At 47.6% G+C, this 18,072-nt stretch overlaps 1 protein-coding gene across 4 annotated transcripts in view; it reads right to left on the reverse strand.

The window, feature by feature from the left end:
* LOC130340503 (oocyte zinc finger protein XlCOF22-like) overlaps positions 1–18,072 on the reverse strand; it is a 71,763-nt gene that overhangs the window by 10,274 nt on the left and 43,417 nt on the right. The window contains exons 1-4 of one of the 4 annotated variants that reach the window (XM_056554199.1): positions 3,752–5,129; positions 1,924–2,100; positions 1,023–1,149; positions 834–925 (exon numbers count right to left, since the gene is read on the reverse strand). The exons of the other annotated variants lie outside the window; for them this stretch is intronic. Of the exons in view, the coding sequence (XP_056410174.1) occupies positions 834–925; positions 1,023–1,149; positions 1,924–2,100; positions 3,752–3,829 (474 nt within the window). The 5' untranslated portion in view covers positions 3,830–5,129. Of the gene's footprint in view, positions 1–833; positions 926–1,022; positions 1,150–1,923; positions 2,101–3,751; positions 5,130–18,072 lie in introns of those variants that run through there. 4 annotated transcript variants of the gene reach the window in all.

Genomic DNA, 18,072 nt, shown 5'->3' on the forward strand with positions numbered 1-18,072 from the left:
ACCTACTCCTCCTAGTGTAATTTCCTTTCTACTGGGGTAACACACTGTAACAAACCTCCTCCTTATGTAATTCCCTTACTACTGGGGTAACACACTGTAACAAACCTCCTCCTCATGTAATCACAGTACTACTGGGGTGACACACTGTAACAAACCTACTCCTCCTCGTGTAATTTCCTTTCTACTGGGGTAACACACTGTAACAAACCTCCTCCTTATGTAATCTCCTTACTACTGGGGTGACACACTGTAACAAACCTCCTCCTCATGTAATCTTCTTACTACTGGGGTGACACACTGTAACAAACCTCCTCCTCATGTAATCTTCTTACTACTGGGGTGACACATTGTAACAAACCTCCTCATGTAATCTCCTTACTACTGGGGTGACACATTGTAACAAACCTCCTCCTCATGTAATCTCCTTACTACTGGGGTGACACACTGTAACAAACCTCCTCCTGGTTCAGGGCAGGAGTTGGGGCGGATGTATGGCGGTGCATGCAATGTCAGGATGATGGATGAACCTGTCAGCCTGGGCGGGCGCTTCAGATTCTGGCTACTTACTTTCTCTAGGCGGATGCCTATTTTTCCTATAGGCAGAACCGGCCCTGTGGTTCTGGTATTTTATTACTACGACTTTGGATTGAGGATTTAGTATTTTGATCATAATTATTTATTTATTCTTGCATGAGATGAGCTTGGGCGCTGGCCAGGAGATTGTGGGGGTCCCTGAATGGAGTTCCCCTTTAATTCATGTGGGACCTATGGTGCCACTGATCATGGGATCTATCACTTTATGGTCATAATTTGGAAACTTTAACACCATCTACCTGATGCTTCTCTGGGACATTTCCTTCATGACAGTCTTGGGAATACAGAGGACGGGGACACCTCTCGGGTGGATTTCTATCAATGACTCCATCTGTAGGGAACACACAGGGAATGAATACATCAGTGCTGGATAGATTTCTATGTTACTAGGTAGTGAGAGTGATATCTATATATATGTCTCTTCTTACCTTGTGATGTGAGGGGCCGGTGATCCTCCATCATAACTTTGTCCTGGTACAGATCCTTGTGTCCTTCTACATATTCCCACTCCTCCATGGAGAAATAGACCGCCACATCCTGACACCTTATAGGAACCTGACACACAATGATACCGTCATCACCAGACCCCTCCATTACTGTATAATATCCCAGCAGTGTCACCTCTCTAATCATCACCAGACCCCTCCATTACTGTATAATGTCCCAGCAGTGTCACCTCTCTAATCATCACCAGACCCCTCCATTACTGTATTATGTCCCAGCAGTGTCACCTCTCCAGTCATCACCAGACCCCTCCATTACTGTATAATGTCCCAGCAGTGTCACCTCTCCAGTTATCACCAGACCCCTCCATTACTGTATAATGTCCAGCAGTGTCACCTCTCTAATCATCACCAGACCCCTCCATTACTAATGTCCAAGCAGTGTCACCTCTCCAGTCATCACCAGACCCCTCCATTACTGTATAATGTCCAGCAGTGTCACCTCTCTAATCATCACCAGACCCCTCCATTACTGTATAATGTCCAGCAGTGTCACCTCTCCAGTCATCACCAGACCCCTCCATTACTGTTTATTGTCCCAGCACTGTCAACTCTCCAGTAATCATCAGACCCCTCCATTACTGTATAATGTCCCAGCAGTGTCACCTCTCTAATCATCACCAGACCCCTCCATTACCGTATAATGTCCCAGCAGTGTCACCTCTCTCATCATCACCAGACCCCTAAATTACTGTATAATGTCCCAGCAGTGTCACCTCTCCAGACATCACCAGACCCCTCCATTACTGTATAATGTCCCAGCAGGGTCACCTCTCCAGTCATCACCAGACCCCTCCATTACTGTATAATGTCCCAACAGGGTCACCTCTCCAGTCAGCAGCTCAGTGATCCTGTGGATGAGTTCTAGGATCTTCTCATGTATCAGTGGGTGAGGTGGAGGCTCCATGATGGGGCCCCGGGCCCTGCTTCGTCTTCCTGACTCATGGAGATGGCTGCTGGGGGCCACACACTCCCCCCATGTCTTCTTCACTATACTGTAATCCTGTGTATGGAGAGAGACAATGAGGGGACTGACCCCAGTATTCCTCCCCCACTACAAAGAGGAGATTGTGCCCCCTCTATAGAGCTCTAGTGAGCACATCTGGAATACTGGGGTTAGTTCTGGAGACCTCACCTACAAAGAGACATCCAGAACATACAGCGGGGCCAAAGATGGGGGACAACAATGGTGGAAATGTAGATGGGGGGGGGGGGGCAACAATGGTGGAAATGTCGATGGGGGGGGGGCAACAATGGTGGAAATGTAGATGGGGGAGCAACAATGGTGGAAATGTCGATGGGGGGGGGGGCAACAATGGTGGAAATGTAGATGGGGGGAGCAACAATGGTGGAAATGTAGATGGGGGGCAACAATGGTGGAAATGTAGATGGGGGGTCCAACAATGGTGGAAATGTAGCTGGGGGTCCAACAATGGTGGAAATGTAGATGGGGGGTCCAACAATGGTGGAAATGTAGATGGGGGGCCAACAATGGTGGAAATGTAGATGGGGGGCCAACAATGGTGGAAATGTAGATGGGGGGCCAACAATGGTGGAAATGTAGATGGGGGGCCAACAATGGTGGAAATGTAGATGGGGGGGGGCAACAATGGTGGAAATGTAGATGGGGGGGCAAAAATGGTGGAAATGTAGATGGGGGGGCAAAAATGGTGGAAATGTAGATGGGGGGGCAAAAATGGTGGAAATGTAGATGGGGGGGCAACAATGGTGGAAATGTAGATGGGGGGTCCAACAATGGTGGAAATGTAGATGGGGGGTCCAACAATGGTGAAAATGTAGATGGGGCCAACAATGGTGAAAATGTAGATGGAGGCCAACAATGGTGGAAATGTAGATGGGGGGACAACAATGGTGGAAATGTAGATGGGGACAACAATGGTGAAGATGTAGATGGGGCCAACAATGGTGGAAATGTAGATGGAGGCCAACAATGGTGGAAATGTAGATGGGGCCAACAATGGTGGAAATGTAGATGGGGGACAACAATGGTGAAGATGTAGATGGGGCCAACAATGGTGAAAATGTAGATGGGGACAACAATGGTGGAAATGTAGATGGGGGGAGAACAATGGTGGAAATGTAGATGAGGGGCCAACAATGGTGGAAATGTAGATGGGGCCAACAGTGGTGGAAATGTAGATGGGGACAACAATGGTGGAAATGTAGATGAGGGGACAACAATGGTGGAAATGTAGATGAGGGGCCAACAATGGTGGAAATGTAGATGGGGGGACAATAATGGTGGAAATGTAGATGGGGGACAACAATGGTGGAAATGTAGATGGGGGGACAATAATGGTGGAAATGTAGATGAGGGGACAACAATGGTGGAAATGTAGATGAGGGGACAACAATGGTGGAAATGTAGATGGGGGGACAACAATGGTGGAAATGTAGATGGGGACAACAATGGTGGAAATGTAGATGGGGGGCCAACAATGGTGGAAATGTAGATGGGGACAACAATGGTGGAAATGTAGATGGGGGGACAACAATGGTGGAAATGTAGATGGGGGACAACAATGGTGGAAATGTAGATGGGGGACAACAATGGTAGAAATGTAGATGGGGACAACAATGGTGGAAATGTAGATGGGGAAAACAATGGTGGAAATGTAGATGGGTCACCTCACCTCTCCGGTCAGCAGGTGGAGGATCTCCAAGGTGAAGTGTAATATTCTCTTAGTCATCTCATTACTGTCCTTCTCCATCCTTGGGGGTCATTCAGGAGAAGAGGAGACAACTGGATCAGCTGGAGGAGAAGAGGAGACAACTGGATCAGCTGGAGGAGAAGAGGAGACAACTGGATCAGCTGGAGGAGAAGAGGAGACAAGTGGATCAGCTGGAGGAGAAGAGGAGACAACTGGATCAGCTGGAGGGGAAGAGGAGACAACTGGATCAGCTGGAGGGGAAGAGGAGACAACTGGATCAGCTGGAGGGGAAGAGGAGACAACTGGATCAGCTGGAGGGGAAGAGGAGACAACTGGATCAGCTGGAGGGGAAGAGGAGACAACTGGATCAGCTGGAGGGGAAGAGGAGACAACCGGATCAGCTGGAGGGGAAGAGGAGACAACCGGATCAGCTGGAGGAGAAGAGGAGACAACCGGATCAGCTGGAGGAGAAGAGGAGACAACCGGATCAGCTGGAGGGGAAGAGGAGACAACTGGATCAGCTGGAGGGGAAGAAGAGGAGACAACCGGATCAGCTGGAGGGGAAGAGGAGACAACTGGATCAGCTGGAGGGGAAGAGGAGACAACCGGATCAGCTGGAGGGGAAGAGGAGACAACTGGATCAGCTGGAGGGGAAGAGGAGACAACCGGATCAGCTGGAGGGGAAGAGGAGACAACCGGATCAGCTGGAGGGGAAGAGGAGACAACCGGATCAGCTGGAGGGGAAGAGGAGACAACCGGATCAGCTGGAGGGGAAGAGGAGACAACTGGATCAGCTGGAGGGGAAGAAGAGGAGACAACCGGATCAGCTGGAGGGGAAGAGGAGACAACCGGATCAGCTGGAGGGGAAGAGGAGACAACCGGATCAGCTGGAGGGGAAGAGGAGACAACCGGATCAGCTGGAGGGGAAGAGGAGACAACTGGATCAGCTGGAGGGGAAGAGGAGACAACTGGATCAGCTGGAGGGGTTGGTCCTGTAGAAGGAGATGATGATCGCACCTATAAAGCTGATACAAACCTCACATATTATTACCTTCCGCCTTATCTTCACACAGCTGAGCCCCGCCCACTCCTGTCACATGACCATTCTTACAGGTCCTTTACCACCACTTATTCTCTCAAATTGCTGAGCCCCGCCCACTGCTGTCACATGACCATCCTTACAGGTCCTTCACCACAACCTCTTATCTCCTGCTGAACTCCTCCCCCACTGTACTGGTCACATGATTATGACATCATCACAGGTCCTACACCTCCTCATCTAGCAGACACAGACCAAGTCTTTGTTGGGCAGTAAGGAGATTACTTGAGGAGGAGGTTTGTTACAGTGTGTCACCCCAGTAGTAAGGAGATTACATGAGGAGGAGGTTTGTTACAGTGTGTCACCCCAGTAGTAAGGAGATTACATGGGGAGGAGGTTTGTTACAGTGTGTCACCCCAGTAGTAAGGAGATTACATGAGGAGGAGGTTTGTTACAGTGTGTCACCCCAGTAGTAAGGAGATTACATGAGGAGGAGGTTTGTTACAGTGTGTCCCCCCAGTAGTAAGGAGATTACATGGGGAGGAGGTTTGTTACAGTGTGTCACACCAGTAGTAAGGAGATTACATGAGGAGGAGGTTTGTTACAGTGTGTCACCCCAGTAGTAAGGAGATTACATGGGGAGGAGGTTTGTTACAGTGTGTCACCCCAGTAGTAAGGAGATTACATGAGGAGGAGGTTTGTTACAGTGTGTCACCCCAGTAGTAAGGAGATTGCATGAGGAGGAGGTTTGTTACAGTGTGTCACCCCAGTAGTAAGGAGATTACATGAGGAAGAGGTTTGTTACAGTGTGTCACCCCAGTAGTAAGGAGATTACATGAGGAGGAGGTTTGTTACAGTGTGTCACCCCAGTAGTATGGAGATTACATGAGGAGGAGGTTTGTTACAGTGTGTCACCCCAGTAGTAAGGAGATTACATGAGGAGGGGGTTTGTTACAGTGTGTCACCCCAGTAGTGAGGAGATTACATGATGAGGAGGTTTGTTACAGTGTGTCACCCCAGTAGTAAGGAGATTACATGAGGAGGAGGTTTGTTACAGTGTGTCACCCCAGTAGTAAGGAGATTGCATGAGGAGGAGGTTTGTTACAGTGTGTCACCCCAGTAGTAAGGAGATTACATGAGGAAGAGGTTTGTTACAGTGTGTCACCCCAGTAGTAAGGAGATTACATGAGGAGGAGGTTTGTTACAGTGTGTCACCCCAGTAGTATGGAGATTACATGAGGAGGAGGTTTGTTACAGTGTGTCACCCCAGTAGTAAGGAGATTACATGAGGAGGGGGTTTGTTACAGTGTGTCACCCCAGTAGTAAGGAGATTACATGAGGAGGAGGTTTGTTACAGTGTGTCACTCCAGTAGTAAGGAGATTACATGAGGAGGGGGTTTGTTACAGTGTGTCACCCCAGTAGTAAGGAGATTACATGAGGAGGGGGTTTGTTACAGTGTGTCACCCCAGTAGTAAGGAGATTACATGAGGAGGAGGTTTGTTACAGTGTGTCACCCCAGTAGTAAGGAGATTACATGAGGAGGGGGTTTGTTACAGTGTGTCACCCCAGTAGTAATGTGATTACATGAGGAGGGGGTTTGTTGCAGTGTGTCACCCCAGTAGTAAGGAGATTACATGAGGAGGAGGTTTGTTACAGTGTGTCACCCCAGTAGTAATGTGATTACATGAGGAGGGGGTTTGTTACAGTGTGTCACCCCAGTAGTAAGGAGATTACATGAGGAGGAGGTTTGTTACAGTGTGTCACCCCAGTAATAAGGAGATTACATGAGGAGGAGGTTTGTTACAGTGTGTCACCCCAGTAGTATGGAGATTACATGAGGAGGAGGTTTGTTACAGTGTGTCACCCCAGTAGTAAGGAGATTACATGGGGAGGAGGTTTGTTACAGTGTGTCACCCCAGTAGTAAGGAGATTACATGGGGAGGTTTGTTACAGTGTGTCACCCCAGTAGTAAGGAGATTACATGGGGAGGAGATTTGTTACAGTGTGTCACCCCAGTAGTAAGGAGATTACATGGGGAGGAGGTTTGTTACAGTGTGTCACCCCAGTAGTAAGGAGATTACATGAGGAGGAAGTTTGTTACAGTGTGTCACCCCAGTAGTAAGGAGATTACATGAGGAGGAGGTTTGTTACAGTGTGTTACCCCAGTAGTAAGGAGATTACATGAGGAGGAGGTTTGTTACAGTGTGTCATCCCAGTAGTAAGGATATTACATGAGGAGGAGGTTTGTTACAGTGTCACCCCAGTAGTAAGGAGATTACATGGGGAGGAGGTTTGTTACAGTGTGTCACCCCAGTAGTAAGGAGATTACATGAGGAGGAAGTTTGTTACAGTGTGTCACCCCAGTAGTAAGGAGATTACATGAGGAGGAGGTTTGTTACAGTGTGTTACCCCAGTAGTAAGGAGATTACATGAGGAGGAGGTTTGTTACAGTGTGTCATCCCAGTAGTAAGGATATTACATGAGGAGGAGGTTTGTTACAGTGTCACCCCAGTAGTAAGGAGATTACATGAGGAGGAGGTTTGTTACAGTGTGTCACCCCAGTAGTAAGGAGATTACATGAGGAAGAGGTTTGTTACAGTGTGTCACCCCAGTAGTAAGGAGATTACATGAGGAGGAGGTTTGTTACAGTGTGTCACCCCAGTTGTAAGGAGATTACATGAGGAGGAGGTTTGTTACAGTGTGTCACCCCAGTAGTAAGGAGATTACATGAGGAGGAGGTTTGTTACAGTGTGTCACCCCAGTAGTAAGGAGATTACATGGGGAGGAGGTTTGTTACAGTGTGTCACACCAGTAGTAAGGAGATTACATGAGGAGGAGGTTTGTTACAGTGTGTCACCCCAGTAGTAAGGAGATTACATGTGGAGGAGGTTTGTTACAGTGTGTCACCCCAGTAGTAAGGAGATTACATGAGAAGGAGGTTTGTTACAGTGTGTCACCCCAGTAGTAAGGAGATTACATGAGGAGGAGGTTTGTTACAGTGTGTCACCCCAGTAGTAAGGAGATTGCATGAGAAGGAGGTTTGTTACAGTGTGTCACCCCAGTAGTAAGGAGATTACATGAGGAGGAGGTTTGTTACAGTGTGTCACCCCAGTAGTAAGGAGATTACATGAGGAGGAGGTTTGTTACAGTGTGTCACTCCAGTAGTAAGGAGATTGCATGAGGAGGAGGTTTGTTACAGTGTGTCACCCCAGTAGTAAGGAGATTACATGAGGAAGAGGTTTGTTACAGTGTGTCACCCCAGTAGTAAGGAGATTACATGAGGAGGAGGTTTGTTACAGTGTGTCACCCCAATAGTAAGATTACATGAGGAGGAGGTTTGTTACAGTGTGTCACCCCAGTAGTAAGGAGATTACATGAGGAGGATTGTTACAGTGTGTCACCCCAGTAGTAAGGAGATTACATAAGAAGGAGGTTTGTTACAGTGTGTCACCCCAGTAGTATGGAGATTACATGAGGAGGAGGTTTGTTACAGTGTGTCACCCCAGTAGTAAGGAGATTACATGAGGAGGGGGTTTGTTACAGTGTGTCACCCCAGTAGTAAGGAGATTACATGAGGAGGAGGTTTGTTACAGTGTGTCACTCCAGTAGTAAGGAGATTACATGAGGAGGGGGTTTGTTACAGTGTGTCACCCCAGTAGTAAGGAGATTACATGAGGAGGGGGTTTGTTACAGTGTGTCACCCCAGTAGTAAGGAGATTACATGAGGAGGAGGTTTGTTACAGTGTGTCACCCCAGTAGTAAGGAGATTACATGAGGAGGGGGTTTGTTACAGTGTGTCACCCCAGTAGTAATGTGATTACATGAGGAGGGGGTTTGTTGCAGTGTGTCACCCCAGTAGTAAGGAGATTACATGAGGAGGAGGTTTGTTACAGTGTGTCACCCCAGTAGTAATGTGATTACATGAGGAGGGGGTTTGTTACAGTGTGTCACCCCAGTAGTAAGGAGATTACATGAGGAGGAGGTTTGTTACAGTGTGTCACCCCAGTAGTAAGGAGATTACATGAGGAGGAGGTTTGTTACAGTGTGTCACCCCAGTAGTATGGAGATTACATGAGGAGGAGGTTTGTTACAGTGTGTCACCCCAGTAGTAAGGAGATTACATGGGGAGGAGGTTTGTTACAGTGTGTCACCCCAGTAGTAAGGAGATTACATGGGGAGGTTTGTTACAGTGTGTCACCCCAGTAGTAAGGAGATTACATGGGGAGGAGATTTGTTACAGTGTGTCACCCCAGTAGTAAGGAGATTACATGGGGAGGAGGTTTGTTACAGTGTGTCACCCCAGTAGTAAGGAGATTACATGAGGAGGAAGTTTGTTACAGTGTGTCACCCCAGTAGTAAGGAGATTACATCAGGAGGAGGTTTGTTACAGTGTGTTACCCCAGTAGTAAGGAGATTACATGAGGAAGAGGTTTGTTACAGTGTGTCACCCCAGTAGTAAGGAGATTACATGAGGAGGAGGTTTGTTACAGTGTGTCACCCCAGTAGTAAGGAGATTACATGAGGAGGAGGTTTGTTACAGTGTGTCACCCCAGTAGTAAGGAGATTACATGAGGAGGAGGTTTGTTACAGTGTGTCACCCCAGTAGTAAGGAGATTACATGAGGAGGAGGTTTGTTACAGTGTGTCACCCCAGTAGTAAGGAGATTACACGAGGAGGAGGTTTGTTACAGTGTGTCACCCCAGTAGTAAGGAAATTACATGAGGAGGAGGTTTGTTACAGTGTGTCACCCCAGTAGTAAGGAGATTACATGAGGAGGAGGTTTGTTACAGTGTGTCACCCCAGTAGTAAGGAGATTACATGAGGAGGAGGTGTGTTACAGTGTGTCACCCAAGTAGTAAGGAGATTACATGAGGAGGAGGTTTGTTACAGTGTGTCACCCCAGTAGTAAGGAGATTACATGAGGAGGAGGTTTGTTACAGTGTGTCACCCCAGTAGTAAGGAGATTACATGAGGAGGTTTGTTACAGTGTTTCACCCCAGTAGTAAGGAGATTACATGAGGGGGAGGTTTGTTACAGTGTGTCACCCCAGTAGTAAGGAGATTACATGAGGAGGAGGTTTGTTACAGTGTGTCACCCCAGTAGTAAGGAGATTACATGAGGAGGAGGTTTGTTACAGTGTGTCACCCCAGTAGTAAGGAGATTACATGAGGAGGAGGTTTGTTACAGTGTGTCACCCCAGTAGTAAGGAGATTACATGGGGAGGAGATTTGTTACAGTGTGTCACCCCAGTAGTAAGGAGATTACATGGGGAGGAGGTTTGTTACAGTGTGTCACCCCAGTAGTAAGGAGATTACATGAGGAGGAAGTTTGTTACAGTGTGTCACCCCAGTAGTAAGGAGATTACATGAGGAGGAGGTTTGTTACAGTGTGTTACCCCAGTAGTAAGGAGATTACATGAGGAGGAGGTTTGTTACAGTGTGTCATCCCAGTAGTAAGGATATTACATGAGGAGGAGGTTTGTTACAGTGTCACCCCAGTAGTAAGGAGATTACATGGGGAGGAGGTTTGTTACAGTGTGTCACCCCAGTAGTAAGGAGATTACATGAGGAGGAAGTTTGTTACAGTGTGTCACCCCAGTAGTAAGGAGATTACATGAGGAGGAGGTTTGTTACAGTGTGTTACCCCAGTAGTAAGGAGATTACATGAGGAGGAGGTTTGTTACAGTGTGTCATCCCAGTAGTAAGGATATTACATGAGGAGGAGGTTTGTTACAGTGTCACCCCAGTAGTAAGGAGATTACATGAGGAGGAGGTTTGTTACAGTGTGTCACCCCAGTAGTAAGGAGATTACATGAGGAAGAGGTTTGTTACAGTGTGTCACCCCAGTAGTAAGGAGATTACATGAGGAGGAGGTTTGTTACAGTGTGTCACCCCAGTTGTAAGGAGATTACATGAGGAGGAGGTTTGTTACAGTGTGTCACCCCAGTAGTAAGGAGATTACATGAGGAGGAGGTTTGTTACAGTGTGTCACCCCAGTAGTAAGGAGATTACATGGGGAGGAGGTTTGTTACAGTGTGTCACACCAGTAGTAAGGAGATTACATGAGGAGGAGGTTTGTTACAGTGTGTCACCCCAGTAGTAAGGAGATTACATGTGGAGGAGGTTTGTTACAGTGTGTCACCCCAGTAGTAAGGAGATTACATGAGAAGGAGGTTTGTTACAGTGTGTCACCCCAGTAGTAAGGAGATTACATGAGGAGGAGGTTTGTTACAGTGTGTCACCCCAGTAGTAAGGAGATTGCATGAGAAGGAGGTTTGTTACAGTGTGTCACCCCAGTAGTAAGGAGATTACATGAGGAGGAGGTTTGTTACAGTGTGTCACCCCAGTAGTAAGGAGATTACATGAGGAGGAGGTTTGTTACAGTGTGTCACTCCAGTAGTAAGGAGATTGCATGAGGAGGAGGTTTGTTACAGTGTGTCACCCCAGTAGTAAGGAGATTACATGAGGAAGAGGTTTGTTACAGTGTGTCACCCCAGTAGTAAGGAGATTACATGAGGAGGAGGTTTGTTACAGTGTGTCACCCCAATAGTAAGATTACATGAGGAGGAGGTTTGTTACAGTGTGTCACCCCAGTAGTAAGGAGATTACATGAGGAGGATTGTTACAGTGTGTCACCCCAGTAGTAAGGAGATTACATAAGAAGGAGGTTTGTTACAGTGTGTCACCCCAGTAGTATGGAGATTACATGAGGAGGAGGTTTGTTACAGTGTGTCACCCCAGTAGTAAGGAGATTACATGAGGAGGGGGTTTGTTACAGTGTGTCACCCCAGTAGTAAGGAGATTACATGAGGAGGAGGTTTGTTACAGTGTGTCACTCCAGTAGTAAGGAGATTACATGAGGAGGGGGTTTGTTACAGTGTGTCACCCCAGTAGTAAGGAGATTACATGAGGAGGGGGTTTGTTACAGTGTGTCACCCCAGTAGTAAGGAGATTACATGAGGAGGAGGTTTGTTACAGTGTGTCACCCCAGTAGTAAGGAGATTACATGAGGAGGGGGTTTGTTACAGTGTGTCACCCCAGTAGTAATGTGATTACATGAGGAGGGGGTTTGTTGCAGTGTGTCACCCCAGTAGTAAGGAGATTACATGAGGAGGAGGTTTGTTACAGTGTGTCACCCCAGTAGTAATGTGATTACATGAGGAGGGGGTTTGTTACAGTGTGTCACCCCAGTAGTAAGGAGATTACATGAGGAGGAGGTTTGTTACAGTGTGTCACCCCAGTAGTAAGGAGATTACATGAGGAGGAGGTTTGTTACAGTGTGTCACCCCAGTAGTATGGAGATTACATGAGGAGGAGGGTTGTTACAGTGTGTCACCCCAGTAGTAAGGAGATTACATGGGGAGGAGGTTTGTTACAGTGTGTCACCCCAGTAGTAAGGAGATTACATAGGGAGGTTTGTTACAGTGTGTCACCCCAGTAGTAAGGAGATTACATGGGGAGGAGATTTGTTACAGTGTGTCACCCCAGTAGTAAGGAGATTACATGGGGAGGAGGTTTGTTACAGTGTGTCACCCCAGTAGTAAGGAGATTACATGAGGAGGAAGTTTGTTACAGTGTGTCACCCCAGTAGTAAGGAGATTACATCAGGAGGAGGTTTGTTACAGTGTGTTACCCCAGTAGTAAGGAGATTACATGAGGAGGAGGTTTGTTACAGTGTGTCATCCCAGTAGTAAGGATATTACATGAGGAGGAGGTTTGTTACAGTGTCACCCCAGTAGTAAGGAGATTACATGAGGAGGAGGTTTGTTACAGTGTGTCACCCCAGTAGTAAGGAGATTACATGAGGAGGAGGTTTGTTACAGTGTGTCACCCCAGTAGTAAGGAGATTACATGAGGAGGAGGTTTGTTACAGTGTGTCACCCCAGTAGTAAGGAGATTACATGAGGAAGAGGTTTGTTACAGTGTGTCACCCCAGTAGTAAGGAGATTACATGAGGAGGAGGTTTGTTACAGTGTGTCACCCCAGTAGTAAGGAGATTACATGAGGAGGAGGTTTGTTACAGTGTGTCACCCCAGTAGTAAGGAGATTACATGAGGAGGAGGTTTGTTACAGTGTGTCACCCCAGTAGTAAGGAGATTACATGAGGAGGAGGTTTGTTACAGTGTGTCACCCCAGTAGTAAGGAGATTACACGAGGAGGAGGTTTGTTACAGTGTGTCACCCCAGTAGTAAGGAAATTACATGAGGAGGAGGTTTGTTACAGTGTGTCACCCCAGTAGTAAGGAGATTACATGAGGAGGAGGTGTGTTACAGTGTGTCACCCAAGTAGTAAGGAGATTACATGAGGAGGAGGTTTGTTACAGTGTGTCACCCCAGTAGTAAGGAGATTACATGAGGAGGAGGTTTGTTACAGTGTGTCACCCCAGTAGTAAGGAGATTACATGAGGAGGTTTGTTACAGTGTTTCACCCCAGTAGTAAGGAGATTACATGAGGGGGAGGTTTGTTACAGTGTGTCACCCCAGTAGTAAGGAGATTACATGAGGAGGAGGTTTGTTACAGTGTGTCACCCCAGTAGTAAGAAGATTACATGAGGAGGAGGTTTTGGTGGGGGATGAATGGGTATATATTGGAGGCTGCGGACCCCCAGGATGGTATACACACTGTATATAAGAACTTTGCTGTATGTCCTGTATAACTTGTTCAGGATGGGTGATGGTTTCCCAATAAACCAGTAGAGGGAGCCATACAGTAAAGTTGTTATATACAGGCAGAGAGTGTGTATACCACCCCGGGGGTCCGTGGTCTCCGGAAGATACCTGTTCATCCGCCACCGTAACTTCTAGCATGCACGGACAGACAAAGGGCATGCTTGGAGTTTGTCAACAGCTGGAGGCACCCTGTTTGGTAAACACTGCCGTAGGGTAACTTTGGTATCAGACACAAGCAGGGCCGGATTAAGAGCATCAGGGGCCGGTGCTGAAGATTTTGATGGGCCTTTTTATCGGAATATATAAAATGAAAATGCAACACAAAGTAATTTTTCTTAACACAAATAAAGCGCAACAGTCACATGTTTTATGCACATTAACCTCTTAAGGACCAATGAAGTTGTGGAACGTCATGGCACCCTGGGCTTTAAGGACCAATGACGTTCCACAACGTCCTGGCATTTTCCGGTCTCTGCCGCTCGCCGGGCAGAGATCGGAACCGGATCCCTGCTGAAATCCTTCATCAGGCATCCAGGGCAAACGCCGAGGGGGGCCATGTAGGGAAATCGCCCTTGCGATCTGCGGTGATACCGGGCTGATTGGTCTCTGGGACCCGACCGCCCGGTAATTTCGCATGATCCCGGTTGTCACAGACAGTCAGGACCGTGCTGAAGTATCGGAGCGAGGTGGCAAGCCGGCCCCCTCCTCCTATACCCTGAGATCTGTCGGTTAGTTAACCCACCAATCGCAGGAGGGGGGGCGGTTACTTCCTCCCGTCCTGCCTGGCCCCTTGAAGTCCGGAGAGGACGGGAGGGGGACGGGGGAGTGCTGGGGTCCGGCCCCGGTACTTACCTCGTCCCTGAAGACCCGGATCCTGGCGGCGGCGGCGACAGGTGAGTAGATCTTCAGCCGCGGTCGGGCCCTTTACAGCAATGCACGTCGCCGTAAAGCGACATGCATTGCTGTAAAGGGACCCTGTAAACTACAACTCCCAGCATGCCCAGACAGCCCTTGGCGTCTGGGCATGCTGGGAGTTGCAGTTTTGCAACATCTGGAGGTCCACAGTTTGGAGACCACTGTGCCCTTCCAGATGTTGCAAAACTACACATCCTCAGCATACCCTTACTGTCCAGGCATGCTGGGAGTTGTAGTGCTGTAACATCTGGCCCTTCAGATGTTGCAGAACTACAACTCCCAGCATGCCTGGACAGTTTTGGCATACTGGGGGTTGTAGTTTTGCAACATCTGGAAGGGCACAGATTGGGAACCACTGTATTAGTGGTCTGCAAACTAGTCCTCCAGATGTTGCAAAACTACAACTCCAAGCATGCTGGGAGTTGTAGTTCGGCAACATCTAGCTCTAAAGATGTTGCCGAACTACTACTCCCAGCATGCCTGAGAATGCTGAGAGTTGTGGTTTTGCAACAACTGGAGGCACACTGGTTGGGAAACATTGTCTGTTTCCTAACTCAGTGTTTCCCAACCCGTGTGCCTCCAGCTGTTGCAAAACTATAACTACCAGCATGCACTGATGGACTGTGCATGCTGGGAGTTGTAGTTTTGCAACAGCTGGAGGTCCCCCCCCCCCCCCCCTGTGAATGTACAGGGTACACTCACATGGGCAGGGGGCTTACAGTGAGTATCAGGCTGCAAGTTTGAGATGCAGCAAATTTTGCACGGCAGCTCAAACTCGCTGTAACCCCCCCGCCCATGTGACTGTACCCTAAAAACACTACACTACACTAACACAAAATAAAATAAAAAGTAAAAAAACACTACATATACACATACCCCTACACAGCCCCCCTCCCCAATAAAAATGAAAGCGTCTGGTACGCCACTGTTTCTAAAATGGAGCCTCCAGCTGTTGCAAAACAACAACTCCCAGTATTGCCGGACAGCCGTTGACTGTCCAGGCATGCTGGGAGTTTTGCAACAGCTGGAGGCACCCTGTTTGGGAATCACTGGCGTAGAATACCCCTATGTCCACCCCTATGCAAGTCCCTAATTTAGGCCTCAAATGCGCATGGCGCTCTCACTTTGGAGCCCTGTCGTATTTCAAGGCAACAGTTTAGGGTCACATATGGGGTATCACCGTACTCGGGAGAAATTTCTTAACAAATTTTGGGGGGTATTTTCTCCTTTCACCCCTCATGAAAAGGTGAAGTTGGGGGTCTACACCAGCATGTTAGTGTAAAAAAAAAATTTTTTTACACTAACATGCTGGTGTTGCCCCATACTTTTCATTTTGACAAGAGGTAAAAGGGAAAAACGCCCCCCAAAATTTGTAATGCAATTTCTCCCGAGTACGGAGATACCCCATATGTGGGCGCAAAGTGCTCTGGGGGCGCACAACAAGGCCCAGAAGGGAGAGTGCGCCATGTACATTTGAGGTGATTTGCACAGGGGTGGCTGATTGTTACAGCGGTTTTGACAAACGCAAAAAAAACAAAACCCCACATGTGACCCTATTTCGGAAACTACACCCCTCACGGAATGTAATGAGGGGTGCAGTGAGAATTTACCCCCCACTGGTGTCTGACAGATCTTTGGAACAGTGGGCTGCGCAAATTAAAAATTTTGTACAGCCCACTGTTCCAAAGATCTGACAGACACCAGTGGGGGGTAAATGCTCACTGTACCCCTTGTTACATTCCTCAAGGGGTTTAGTTTCCAAAATGGTATGCCATGTGGGGGTTATTTTGCTGTCCTGGCACCATAGGGGCTTCCTAAATGCGACATGCCCCCCGAGCAAAATTTGCTCTCAAAAAGCCAAATATGACTCCCTCTCTTCTGAGCATTGTAGTTTGCCCGTAGTGCGCTTCAGGTCAATTTATGGGGTACCTCCATACTCAGAAGAGATGGAGTTACACATTTTGGGGGGTATTTTCTGCTATTAACGCTTGCAAAAATGTGAAATTTGGGGGGGAAACACACATTTTAGTGAATTTTTTTTTCCTTACAAGCAGAGAGTTTCAAAGTTAGAAAAATGCAAAATTTTCAATTTTTTCATCAAATTTTGGAATTTTTCACTAAGAAACGATGCAAGTATCGACAAAATTTTACCAATAACATAAAGTAGAATATGTCACGAAAAAACAATCTTGGAATCAGAATGATAGGTAAAAGCGTCTTAGAGTTATTAATGCTTAAAGTGACAGTGGTCAGATGTGCAAAAAACGCTCTGGTCCTAAGGTGTAAAATGGCCTGGTCCTTAAGGGGTTAAATTACCAGGATAGCTGAAAATATGTTAGTGTCCAGAGGAAAAATTGCTGAGTTAACCATAGCAACCAATCAGATCGCTTCTTTCATTTTCCAGAGGCCTTTTCAAAAATGAAAGAAGTGATCTGATTGGTTGCTATGGGCAATTCAGCAACTTTTATACTGGAAGAAAGGAGATTTTGTCTAAGGCAAAGGAAAGAACAATAAGGATGTGGAATCCTCTGCCTGTGGATATGATCTTATTAGAGTCTGTGCAGACGTTTAAATAGCAACTGGAGGAATATTTGCAAAAGCATAACAAAAAGGGGATATAGGCCCTGATTTTTTTAGCATGTTGTGATGCCCGCGCTGTAGCATGTTGCAGAAAATTATTTCCAGTATAATAATCAAATATACCAATTGCCACAGAATGGGAAAGTGCTAAAAAAGTTTTTACCATTTAAAACTACAGCTCCCAGTATGACCTTAAGTATGTGAGGAGTGAGGAGAATACACAATGATATCAGTGATTACAGATGACCTCTTCTCTATAGTGAGGAGAATACACAATGATATCAGTGATTACAGATGACCTCTTCTCTATAGTGAGGAGAATACACAATGATATCAGTGATTACAGATGACCTCTTCTCTATAGTGAGGAGAATACACAATGATATCAGTGATTACAGGTGACGTCTTCTCTATAGTGAGGAGAATACACAATGAAATAAGTGACTACAGGTGATGTCTTCTCTATAGTGAGGAGAATACACAATGAAATAAGTGACTACATGTTACGCCTAGCGCTCCGGGTCCCCGCTCCTCCCCGGAGCGCTCACGGCGTCTTTCTCCCTGCAGCTCCCCGGTCAGTCCCGCTGACCGGGAGCGCTGCACTGTCATGGCCGTCGGGGATGCGATTCGCACAGCGGGACGCGCCCGCTCGCGATCGCATCCCAGGTCACTTACCCGTCCCGGTCCCCTGCTGTCATGTGCTGGCGCGCGCGGCTCCGCTCTCTAGGGCGCGCGCGCGCCAGCTCTCTGAGACTTAAAGGGCCAGTGCACCAATGATTGGTGCCTGGCCCAATTAGCTTAATTGGCTTCCACCTGCTCCCTGGCTATATCTGATCTCCTCCCATGCACTCCCTTGCCGGATCTTGTTGCCTTGTGCCAGTGAAAGCGTTTAGTGTGTCCAAAGCCTGTGTACCTGAACTTCTGCTATCCATCCTGACTACGAACCTTGCCGCCTGCCCCCGACCTTCTGCTACGTCTGACCTTGCCTCTGCCTAGTCCTTCTGTCCCACGCCTTCTCAGCAGTCAGTGAGGTTGAGCCGTTGCTAGTGGATACGACCTGGTTGCTACTGCCGCAGCAAGACCATCCCGCTTTGCGGCGG

This window comes from Hyla sarda, unplaced genomic scaffold (assembly GCF_029499605.1).
Source record: "Hyla sarda isolate aHylSar1 unplaced genomic scaffold, aHylSar1.hap1 scaffold_595, whole genome shotgun sequence".
In the NCBI taxonomy this organism is placed as follows: Eukaryota; Metazoa; Chordata; class Amphibia; order Anura; family Hylidae; genus Hyla; species Hyla sarda.